Source organism: Ochotona princeps, chromosome 17, assembly GCF_030435755.1.
Source record: "Ochotona princeps isolate mOchPri1 chromosome 17, mOchPri1.hap1, whole genome shotgun sequence".
Taxonomy (NCBI): Eukaryota; Metazoa; Chordata; class Mammalia; order Lagomorpha; family Ochotonidae; genus Ochotona; species Ochotona princeps.
The window spans coordinates 16,999,291-17,010,881 of NC_080848.1; the positions used below are offsets into that span (position 1 = coordinate 16,999,291).

General features: G+C 42.9%; 1 protein-coding gene across 1 annotated transcript; it reads left to right on the plus strand.

Moving 5' to 3' along the window:
- Nucleotides 1-238: 238 nt before the first annotated feature.
- On the plus strand, nucleotides 239-7,753 carry KRT39 (keratin 39). Its single transcript, XM_004599132.2, has 7 exons — nucleotides 239-688; nucleotides 2,914-2,996; nucleotides 3,630-3,786; nucleotides 4,432-4,593; nucleotides 4,698-4,823; nucleotides 6,118-6,338; nucleotides 7,495-7,753. The coding sequence occupies exons 1-7, from the start codon at nucleotides 239-241 to the stop codon at nucleotides 7,751-7,753; spliced, it is 1,458 nt and encodes a 485-aa protein (XP_004599189.2).
- Nucleotides 7,754-11,591: the final 3,838 nt, after the last annotated feature.

Here is an 11,591-nt window from a genome sequence, read left to right on the forward strand (position 1 = left end):
CAGGCAAGTAAAAAGCAGACTAATGAGATGTTCCTACAGGATTTGATATAAACCTTAGAGAAGAAAACATCCCAACTGCTGTGACACCACCTAGAGGAGAGGCTATATAAGCACTTCAAAGACAAAAAGCTGACAGGCTTGGGGTTTACACACAGTGGAGGTTGTTTGAGCTGATGACCACAGACTTTGCAATCCTGGTGACCACAGACTCTGAAGGAACTGAAGCCGGACACACACCATGGATACCAAGGGCCGTGCAGCAACTACTGCTTCTTCTTCAGCCTCATCCCAAAACCACTGTAGGATTACAAATGTTATCCATTCCAACAACACCTGCTGTCGTGGTGGTTCTAAGGCCAACAGCTGCCGTGTTCTGAGAACTGTCCAGGTCCAGGGTTGCCATCATCCTCCTTGCTTTTGTCGCAGACCCATGTACCTGGTAAAGAACTTCAGTGCCTGTTCTCTGGATGACTGGGGTTGCCGTGGTGAAGGCATCAACAGTCACGAGAAAGAGACCATGCAAATCTTGAACGACCGCCTGGCTAGCTACATGGAAAAGGTGCGAATACTGGAACGAGGGAATGCCAAGCTGGAGGCTCAAATCCAGGAAGAGAGCAACAAAGAGCTCCCTGTCTTGTGTCCCGATTACCTGTCCTACTATTCAACCATTGAAGAGCTCCAGCAGAAGGTGAGATGGTTCAAGAACTTTAACACTCATCATAGATAGATAAAAAGATAGACTTTTCTTTTTTAGTTTTACGACGTTTTAAATGAACATATGGGTTTGTAGCAACAAGCGTAAAACAAAAGTAAATTTGAAGTTTTTGTCTAACACAAGGATACTAAAATTATGATGTCAGGAATAGCTGATTTCCTGCACTGGCAAATATATGAGAGTTTCTTTTGCTTTGTCTTCAATACTGAGCAAGCAAATTCAGTCTACATTTGCTTCACTCAACTAAGTTAATTTGAGCTTTATCAGAAACACTAGCATCTCAGGTGGAGGAGGGGAATGGAGCCTTAGGCCAACCTTCAGAGGGCCATGGAGGAGGCATTTGTGGTGCAGAGTGCCACCTGTGCTTATTTGAACATAGGCTCTTTCACACAACTTTATTTTTATTTTTTTAAAGAGTTGTTTATTGTTATTGGAAAGTCAAATACACAGACAGAAGGAGAGACAGAGAGGAAGATCCCCTATCCATTGATTCACTCTCCAAATAGCCGCAATAGCCAGAGCTGAGCCGATCCGAAGCCAGGAGCCAGGAGCCTCTTCCAGGTCTCTCAGGCAGGTGCAGGGTCCCAAGGCTTTGGACCGTCCTCAACTGCTTTCCCAGGCCACAAGCAGAGAGCAGAATGGGAAGTGGGGCTGCTGGGATTAGAAAGAACCAGTGCCCATATGGGATCCTGACATGTGCAAGGTAAGGACTTTAGCTGTTATGCTATCACACTAGGCCCTTCCACAACTTTAAATCTATGACTCTAGAAGACCTGAAAAGCAATGTGAATTGATGGTACCCAAGCAATGGTTATTTGTTCAACAGTAATATTTTTAGTTCCTTTTATGCTGATTTTTAAGAAATAAAGATAACTAAAGACAGATAGATGGACATATGGAAGGAAGGAAGAAAATACAGTAAGGTATAAAGGAAGAGAAGGAGAGAGGGAAAGGGGAGGAGAGAGGAAGAGGAAGAGAATGAAAGAAGCGCAGAGGGGTGAAGAAGAGGGGAGGAAAGGGGAAATGAAGAGAGGAAGAGGGAGAGAGAAAGAAAGGGAGGGGAAGGAGAGAGGGAGAGAAAAGAAGGAAAGGAAAGGGAGGGGGAGAGATGGAGAGAGAAGGGGATCTGCTGGTTCGCTCTAAATGCCTAGACTGGCTCCTGGCTATGGCCAAAGATGGGAACCAGAAAATCAATAGGGATTCCCCACACAGATAGCAGAGACAACTCCTTGAGCATCAGCAGGAGCTAGAGTCGGGAGCCTGTGCCAAGACTGAGACCCAGGCACTCCAACCGTAGGTGTGCAAGCATCTTAGCTGCCAGGACAAATGCTGGCCCTCTAACACTTTCTTTTTTTTTTTTTTTTTTTTTTGGAAAGGAAAATCCCTTCAGTGGAAATAATCATCTGGAGGTAGTATTCAGAATTTTACAGGTTTCCCTTTTTCCAGAGATACAATTTACCATTATAAATAATGCCAAGCCAAGACATAGTAATGGTCAATTGCTATCATTTCTTTAACGAAGATAGTAGGATGGGGGTCTGATAAAATTTTGTTTTGACAAGTTTCTAGAGTTCTGTTCTTATCTATTTATCAACCATCACAACCCTTTTCTCCTTTTGTGCTCATTTTATCAACTCCATATATTGTTTAAAGGTTAACCCTGGGTATGCAACTTGGAATAACACACTGCTGCTGCACATCTGGATTTACCCGGTTTCACTTGTTGAACAAATATTAACAGAGAACTAGCAACAACGTGCCAGACATTGTTCTGGACTCTGGGAAAATTAATGTGAACTTCAAAAAGTTCATGGAAAATGTAATAAAAAAGTAAGTTTACTTAGCTGCAGAAATATTTTGAAATTTGTGCTTGGATTTCTCCTACTGAATATTTCTCATGGACTTTTTGAAGACCCTTATTATTGGTAAAGTTTAAAAAAAAGATCCATTCAAGGGTATCGTGCTTTACTACACTAATTTAACAGCAAAATATGTACTAAGATTTTTATCTCAGGAATGTTTTGCTGATTGTGTGGGACAACAACAACACTTTCCAAGTCTTCCTGGGCACTGCTAAAAAGCTTATGAGAACTCTAACTGGCCTCCCCCTATACATGAAACATACACACGCCCCTTGGTTCTTACACAAGGAGATCCTGGTGTTAGTCTTATTTGTGTGTACAATTTCTTAATTCTAGATCTTGTGCACCAAGGCTGAGAATTCCAGACTGGTCTCACAAATTGACAACACCAAACTGGCTGCAGATGACTTGAGAGCCAAGTAAGCCTGCTCAGCACTGTCCCTGGTGACAGAACCTACCCTCAATCTGCCCTCAACACTCCCAATAAGATAATCCCCAAACGTACTAACCCTCCTGCCTCACACCATGTTGGCCCTAACCCAGAGAAGACTTTCAATGTCAATTATTAGTAGTAAACACTCACAGGTATGCAGTACCTATAGCTTCTAACACATGAACCCATCTGGGAACTTGTGCAATAGCTCGGTAAAATAGATAGGGCTGATATATTTTTATCCCATTTGGGATGAGAAAACTGTTTTTCAAGAGTTTACATAATTTTTACAAAGGTATACAATCAATTTAGGAGGCCCAAGCTTTCAGAGTCCTAGTCCTATGCTCCTCTCACACCTGTAGTGCCATTAAGGCACAGGAAGGAGGAGAGATCCCCACCTCTCAAAGACCAGTAATACAGCACCGCTCTGACGAATGAATTTAGGAATAAAAGCAACTGATCATATTTATGAAATGTCTTCTCCTCTAAAGAGAATAAAAATCTCAGTAGAAATACACTCAATGAGAAACCAGGAAGAAAAGGGAAAGGGACATTCTACTTGGCTTGGGATGCTCCATCTACTCTTTAGTATCTTTCTTTCCATGCCTGGTTTTTCAAGGTATGAAACAGAGGTGTCCCTACGGCAGCTGGTGGAGGCAGACACCAACAGCCTACGGCAGATCCTGAATGCACTGACCCTGGCCAAGGCTGACCTGGAGGCGCGAGTCCAGTCTCTGAGGGAGGAGCTTCTCTGCTTCAAAAACAACCATGAACAGGTTAGAAAAATGCTAAGAGAGTCATAATTAACTAAGCCTCTGAACACTGCATCAGTTCCCTTGACCTTCACCTAAAGTGGGGGAGGGACAGAGAGGGGATTTGCCACTAGACACTATCCTGTTAACACTGACCACTGCTTTGACATGTTTCAAATCCATTAGCTAAAACACTGAAGTCGCATGGCTGAGAAAGACCTTCGCAGATTCCCCTTGCTTCCCCATGAGAAGAAAGCAATCCCACGTTCCTATCCCCACGAGTTTTCCATCTCTTTGTAGGCATCCTTACACAAACTTCTGCTACTTCCTTTTGGTAAAATATTGGTACAGTATTGCCACCACAGAGACCAAGTTGTTTCATAAATCGCACATCTAGGCTGCTTTTCCCATTATTCATCCCAAGAAATTATATGAATTCTTTGGAATTTTAATCCTGCTGGTCAACTCCTTTTAATTTTTTATATATTTAAACGCATAGTCATATATGAAATAGCCTTCAGTCATTTTATAACATCTCAATAACACCTATAAATCATGTATAGGTGTATTTAAGACACAATTAAGCCAAATTATTGCTGTTAGACTGAAACAGGAATGCAAGGGGATCATCTATTCATTGAGTAACTTTAAATCTGTTTCATTCTATAGGAAGTGAATTCCTTGCAGTGCCAGCTTGGGGACAGACTCAACATTGAAGTGACCGCTGCCCCTTCTGTGGACCTAAACCAGGCTCTACAAGAAATGAGATGTCAATACGAGTCCATCATGGAGACAAACCGTAAAGATGTAGAACAATGGTTCAACATGCAGGTGGGGAGAGTAGCAAGTGAAAAAGCAAAACGCTAACGTTGCATTTCCAGTCTTTACTCAAGATCATGTTTTCTTCTATAATGCACACAGTCTTTGTGTTTCAGATGGAGGAGCTGAATCAAGAAGTGGTGACCAGCTCTCACCAGCAGCAGTGCTGTCAGAAGGAGATCATCGAACTGAGACGTACCGTGAATGCTCTGGAGATTGAACTGCAAGCCCAGCACCGAATGGTACCCAGCAAGCTGACCCAGACTAGCACAGCAAGGATGTCAACAGTCCCTTGGGACCTGGGTGTGCAAGGTTTCCCAAACTGTATCTGACAGGACATTTCTTTTGCTTGTCAAAGAGCCTATGGACAAAAATAAGGGGGGTTTTCTAGTCATATAAGCCTGAGAAATACTGGATCCAACAAAAGTTAAGTAGGGTGCATTCCTGCAAACCTGTAAGAAGTTGAAATGCATGAAGCTTCTCCAAGGAGGGGATCCCTGGTATCCAGCATTCCAAAACTTACTTGCTAGTGAAATCCCCTTTTGGAGAGCATCTCATGGTAATAGTCTGTGAGATGTACACCTTGGGAAACACCAGGAGAGCATTTTATTTTATAAGTTATCCTAGTAGGTGTATAAATAATTCTATGAGGGAGGTGGCAATAATTACTAAACAAATATATAGATGATGCTCTGAGATTAGGATACAGGTGGGGCTCTGCGAACCAAGGTGAGTTTTCCAAGCTAAATCCAAGATTAAGTTCATCGTATCTAGATAGACACAATAAGTTCCTGAGGCATTAAAGGAATTGCCCCCTAATCACAAAAGAAATGTATCTGAACCAAAATTCAGATTCCAAAACCAGTACTCTAGTTGCCTCTTTTTTATTGACTTGGGAAATTACTTAAATGCTCTGATGGAACGGGTACTAAGAACACCACCCCCAAGTCTTATGACTGAGAAACTCACTCAATTTCATAAACTTCAGTTGTATGAAAGTGGGATAATTGTGCAAATAACAGGTTATTAGAACCTAACATTTCACCATTATCCATCATCTTACAGAATGATAGAGTGGGAGATAACTTTATCCATCCAAGTTTTAACATACATGTTTTACATCTAAAGGGACTGATGTAGTAATGGACTAATGTTTATGGTTAGTCACACATTTCCTTTTTAAAATCCCAACACTCCCTGAAGAAGGTGCTGTCATGATGCATTTTTAACTCATGAATATGCAATAGGCTGAAATGTTTTGCTCTCCTAAGTAGAAAAATGTGATGAAAGATTGTCAGTTGGTCAAGATTGAGGAAAAAAGGTAAAACAAAAATGGGGGAGCAAAAACAAGAAGTTAAAGAAAAGCAAACTCTAGCATAATTAGTAATTATATCTTTTCATTTATTTGGTCAGGAGGTAATGTGAGGGTTTGGAGATCTGTAAGTACCATCACAAAACCACTGTTTAAAATCATTTAAGCAATGACCTGGGCTAAATCAATCATCATTACAAACCCTCCTTTCTCTTCCATGGTAGAGAGATTCCCAGGCATGCATGCTGACGGAGACGGAGGCCCGCTATGCCACCCTGCTGGCCCAGATTCAGAGTCTGGTCGACAACCTGGAGGCTCAGCTGGCAGAGATTCGTAGTGCCCTGGAAGGACAGAACCAAGAATATGAGATTCTGCTGGACGTCAAGTCCCGGCTGGAGTGTGAGATCGCCACGTACCGCAGCCTTCTGGAGAGCTCCGACAGCAAGTACGTAAATAAAAATGACTTGCCTTAAGAAAGATGAGTAAAGGCGTACACGTGTGCCCTGCCCTCTGCAGCAGGGAACAACTGCTTTGATCTGGCCAGGCATGGGGAGCTTCTTTTCACACACACAAGCAGTGACTTTCAGAGATTAGCAATGGTGATCTGGTCCAAAGTTAAGACCAAAGTTGAGCTAGCTGCTTTAAAGGGCCAGTATACCAAATTCATTCCTCACATGATATTTAGCTTCTTGGAATTTTAAATGTAGTTTGAGGGGGGGATGATTACCCCAAAGAGAGACATTTCTGGTGACAGACTCTCCCCCACACCCCTAAGACAGCATCTGATTTCCATGAGGTTGAACAGGATAACCCTGATCTCTTCACACACACACACAAAAAGACTGCTCAGGATGAAACCCCTGATTCTCTGTGCAGTCACCAAGCCTTAATGCCAACAGTATCATGTATACATATGTATTTCAGCATATTTTTCATGAAAGTTATTTTAAATGAATGTAAACTAAGCAAACCCATAGGAGCTTGCCAGGAGTATGAGCTCCTCGATGTGATTCAGTCCAAACTCCTATCAGACTTAGTTACAAGGAGACCTATCTCCTCCTCCTTCTCCAACCCCTCCCCAAGATAACTGACACTCTGTTTACAGCAATCCCTATGTGACATGTCCTTATTATATTAGCACAGCATTAATCAGAACCAGCCCCTTAAGGAGCTATGATACACCAAAGTGGCTCAAAGAAAAAGGATTGTGTTTTACCAAGAGTGTTTCATGTTAACTGCTGCTTATTGTAGTCCTCTAAGAACTTTTCAGCTAGAAACCTGGCTTATCTGAAGGCACCCACTGATAAAAGACAAAGTTGGGCCCCATCCCAGTCCTCCACTGCTGTGGGTATTCTTCCTACAGGATTGGGGCTCCAATTTCTGTGCAAGTTGCATAATCTTACACTCACTAAACCTAGGATGCTGTTTTACAATGGGTCTTGTCTGATTTTGTTGATTGCACTGAACACAGCATCAAATGGATGAAGAAGCTTTTGGAAGTATGTGTTTTGAGTGCCAAGGGTTGATGAATGAGCCACTGTCATTTTTCTTCAACATCATTGCCCTCCCTCCATCACAACTAAAATTGCTTTTCTCTATAGGCTTCCCTGCAACCCATGTGTCACCAAATGTGAGCCTGCCACGTGCACATCCTGCAAGGCCAGAGCCAAAGAATGCTCGACTCCAGTCCATGTCTCCTCAGTCCCTCATGGGATCCTGAAGCCGTGCAGTGCCTATGGACCCCTGACCCGGCTACTGGTTAAAATATGCACCATCACGCAGGAGATTCAGGATGGGAAGATCATTTCCTCTCACGAGCATGTGCAACCTTGCTACATCACCAGACTGGTCAAAGTCTAACATCCCAAGGTGATGAAAAAAAAAAGGCCCGTTTTCATGAGAGAGACATGCTCCTTCCAGAAAGGTTTAAGAACTCCCCACTCCCTGCAGGTATTTAGCTTCTTGCTACTACAGCTGGTCACCCCTCATGGCTAGATGGAAGGTTTCATGCTGCTCCTTCCCTAACCGCCACTGCCAGAATGGCAGTAAATCACACTTCACTGGAAGGACTTAGCCAAGGGAGGGCAGCCTGTGTGTAAGTGCTCAGGAAGGTGACCCATGTGGCTCCACCCACACGTGATTGGCAGGCAGCTTTCCTATGTTTACTCAGGCTTGTTCATTTATCTTCCTCCTTAAAGCCAGTCAGACTAGTTCTAGGATTGCTTTTGGCCATTGGTATGTGAAGGTGAAAAGCTTTCCTTTCTGAACTCCCTTTTTAGGTAACAGAAAGAAACCCATTAAGGAACAGGTGGAAGAGAATAAGCTTTTTTTGAAAGATTTATTTTTATTAGAAAGGCAGATTTACAGAAAGAAGGAGACATAGTGACAAAGATCTTCCATCTACTGATTCACTCCCCAGGTAGCTGCAATGGCCAAGACTGAGCCAATTTGAAGCCAGGAGCCAGGAGCTTCTTCTGGGTCTCCCACGCAGATGGAGAGCCCCACTTTCCAAGGCCACAAGCAGGGAGATGGATGGGAAATGGAGTAGCCAGGACATGAACCAATGCCCCTAGGAGATCCCAGCACTTAAAGGAGGAGGATTAACCAGTTGAGTCATTGTGCTGAGCCCCCTCCCCTGCCAAGAATGAGATATTTAATATTAGCTACCTTGAGCACATGGACACAAGTCTAGAACCTAATCTGTCCTCCTGCTTCACCGGCTATCCTCACAAATTTTACTTTTTCAAGGTATTTTAAACAAAATCTATGTTCTCCAAAAACCATGAGAGCCATGTGAAAGCTGGTAGGTTCTCCAATTTTTTTTTTTTTAAGAATCAGGGATAGATTTTTGTGGCACAGCATATTAAACTGCCATCTACAACATATGCATCCCATATGAGCACCAGTTTTGAGTCCTGGTTGCCCTACTTTCAATCCAGCTCCCTGCTAATGTGCCTGGGAAAACAGCAGAAGATGACCCAAATTTAAACCCCATCTACCCACATGGGAGACCCAGATGATGTCCCAGGCTACTGGTTGCAACCTGGCCCAGTCCCATCTGCTATAGCCATTTGGGGAGTGAACTAGCAAATGGAATATTTATCGATTTATCTTTCTCCACACCCCCTCCTTTTGTAACTCTGTCTTTAAAACAAATAAATGCATCTTTAAAACAAACAAACAAACAAAAACAGAAAGAGCTGTGGGCGACGCAGCTAGAACATTTTTATGAAACAGCTGAAGTACTTTCGTTAAATATTTGCTACTTCTCTTTCTATTCTTTAGGGAATGGAGATATGTCTGACTGTCTGGGATTCTCAAGACACAATCCCCTTGCCTCTCTCCCTCCCTGTGGTGGCAACAAAGGAAAAATAGCTTAGCTTGTCTTCATTCTTTCCATCAGACATGCATGCACCTGGTTTCCACAAACTTTCCAGCTAAGCTGTAACGAATGATTTCTGTTCAGCAGTTCAAAGCAGTTCCAGTGTGAGAGGGCACTGTTTATGTCCAAACCTACCTTCTTATAGGGCTGCCACAATACATGAAAGGCATTCCCTAATAATCAGACACTTCCAGATGCTTCAAGGAACAATTCCAAATCAACCCCACAATGTGGAACCGAAAGACCTCAAGTCCTGAACCTGCCACTTCCCCACCATTACCTGAGGCACAACCTTGAACCTTCATCAACTGAATTTGTTTGTTAAATGGGGATCATGCCAACTTCAAGGAGTTGTGAAGATCAAACGAAACTGCTTATGTAATACTATTTATACATTGGAAAGTCCTACAGAAAAATTCAAGGCCACATTCATGTAGGCTTTGCTTTGCTTTTAGCAACAGTCCTAGACCTAATTGTGTCATTATTACCTCATTTAAAACCTGTTGTCCATGAAATGCAGTTGTCTAGTCATGATTTGGGAATTTTAATAATGTTTAACTTTTGGTTTAGCCAAAAGGGAACAAGATCTCCCAAAAGCAAACTCACAGTTCTCCTCAAGGAAAAATCCTGAATTCTCAAGAGTGTGTGTCAGGTATCAATAGACAGCCAGAGCCCACATCAAAGACACGCCTACTGCTTAGCACACCACTCAGCAATTTACTTCCTCCAAACAAGTAGGAACTCACACTAAGCAGGATGCAGAACTCCCAGGATGATCTCTCTCCTGTCAATAACTTCTCCTTCATCTGAATGGGCACAACAGGTCTGGTTGGGCTTTACCTGCATGGTATCTCCATTGCAAGATGCAACTGTGAAAAGAGCCTAAAACGTGGGACTCAGAAACCCGGGATAGAGTCCAAATCCAGCCAGTGTGTTGTTGATCGTAAGTCAAAAAGGCATAACATAGGTCTCTCTACTCTGCCGCAGGAAGGATTAAATGGAATAACAAGGGTGAACGAGTCTTGTGAACTATACGGTGCTATGCAGAAGCGAATCCTTATTCCCTAAATTAAATACCACGTATTTCTACCCACGCCTCCTTCCTTTCTGGCTGGCCTAGATAGACCCTGATACTTAATTATGAGCACCAACTGGGAAACCAAATGGTGAGAGATACTTAGTCCACTCTGAGTTCCAGTAAAGCTGAGAATTTCATAAACACACTGGACCTAGGCCAGCTTTGAGCAGAGGTCTCAATACCAGTCTCAGTTTATCCCAGAAATACAATGTCTTCCTCTCAAAGTCACCCACCTCTTGGTCTTCTATGACAAAAAATAAGTTATTATGAACCACGTGGTCAAGAGAAGTTTGGGTCATTCAAAGGTTTATTGAATTTTCTTGCCTGTCTTCACTGTAAAAGCAAATGTAAACCCATCTTCTGGACATGTTGAGGTATGATGAAATCTAAAGGCAATAAAATGTCTGGAGTTTGACTAGGAAGCTCAAGTATTCCGTACAGCTCCAGGGGAGTTCAAGGTTTTTGGTTTTCTGTTTTTTGTTTTTAAAATACCTGAGCACAGGTCAACAGCTGTAATAGAAATGGGGCTTAGAAGAAGGCTAAAAGGGGATTCCACACAAGCATAGTTTCAGCACAGTTCTCAAGACACATGGGTCAGGACACACACGTGGCTTCTGGAGCTGAGGTCAAATCTTTCCCCTGCTTCTCACTTCATAGGTCTGAGGAGAGATGTTTTATGTAAGATTGTTTTTCTTGGGCCCAGTGCAATAGCCTGGTGGCTAAAGTCCTCACTTTGCATTAATATACCAGCTGCTCCACTTCCCTTCCAGTTTCCTGCATGTGGCCTGGGAAAGCAGTAAAGGATGGCCCAAAACCTTGGAACTCTGCATTCATGTGGGAGACCCGGAGGAAACTCCTGGCTCCTGGTTTTGGATCTGCTCATCTTCGGCCATTGCGGCCACTTAGGGAGTGAGCCAGCAGACAGAAGATCTTCCTTTCTGCTTCTCCTTCTCTCTATAAATCTGCCTGACAGAAATAAATAAATAAAAAAATAAAAACAAAGAAATAAATAAATCTTAGAAAAAAGAGATTATTTTTCTTAGATTTCATTTTCTCCCTCTACTTATTGCCATAGTGGTTTAAACTCTTGCAAATACAGAGGCAACCATGCGTTCCTCTGCCCTCTGCCCCTCAGCCCTTCACTGCCTCCCCTCACCTCCATCCTAACCTCCCGATCAGCAAGCAATGCTCAGAGCAGGTTGCCCACGTGGCTTTTCTGGTGTGATCCAGAAGCTCCC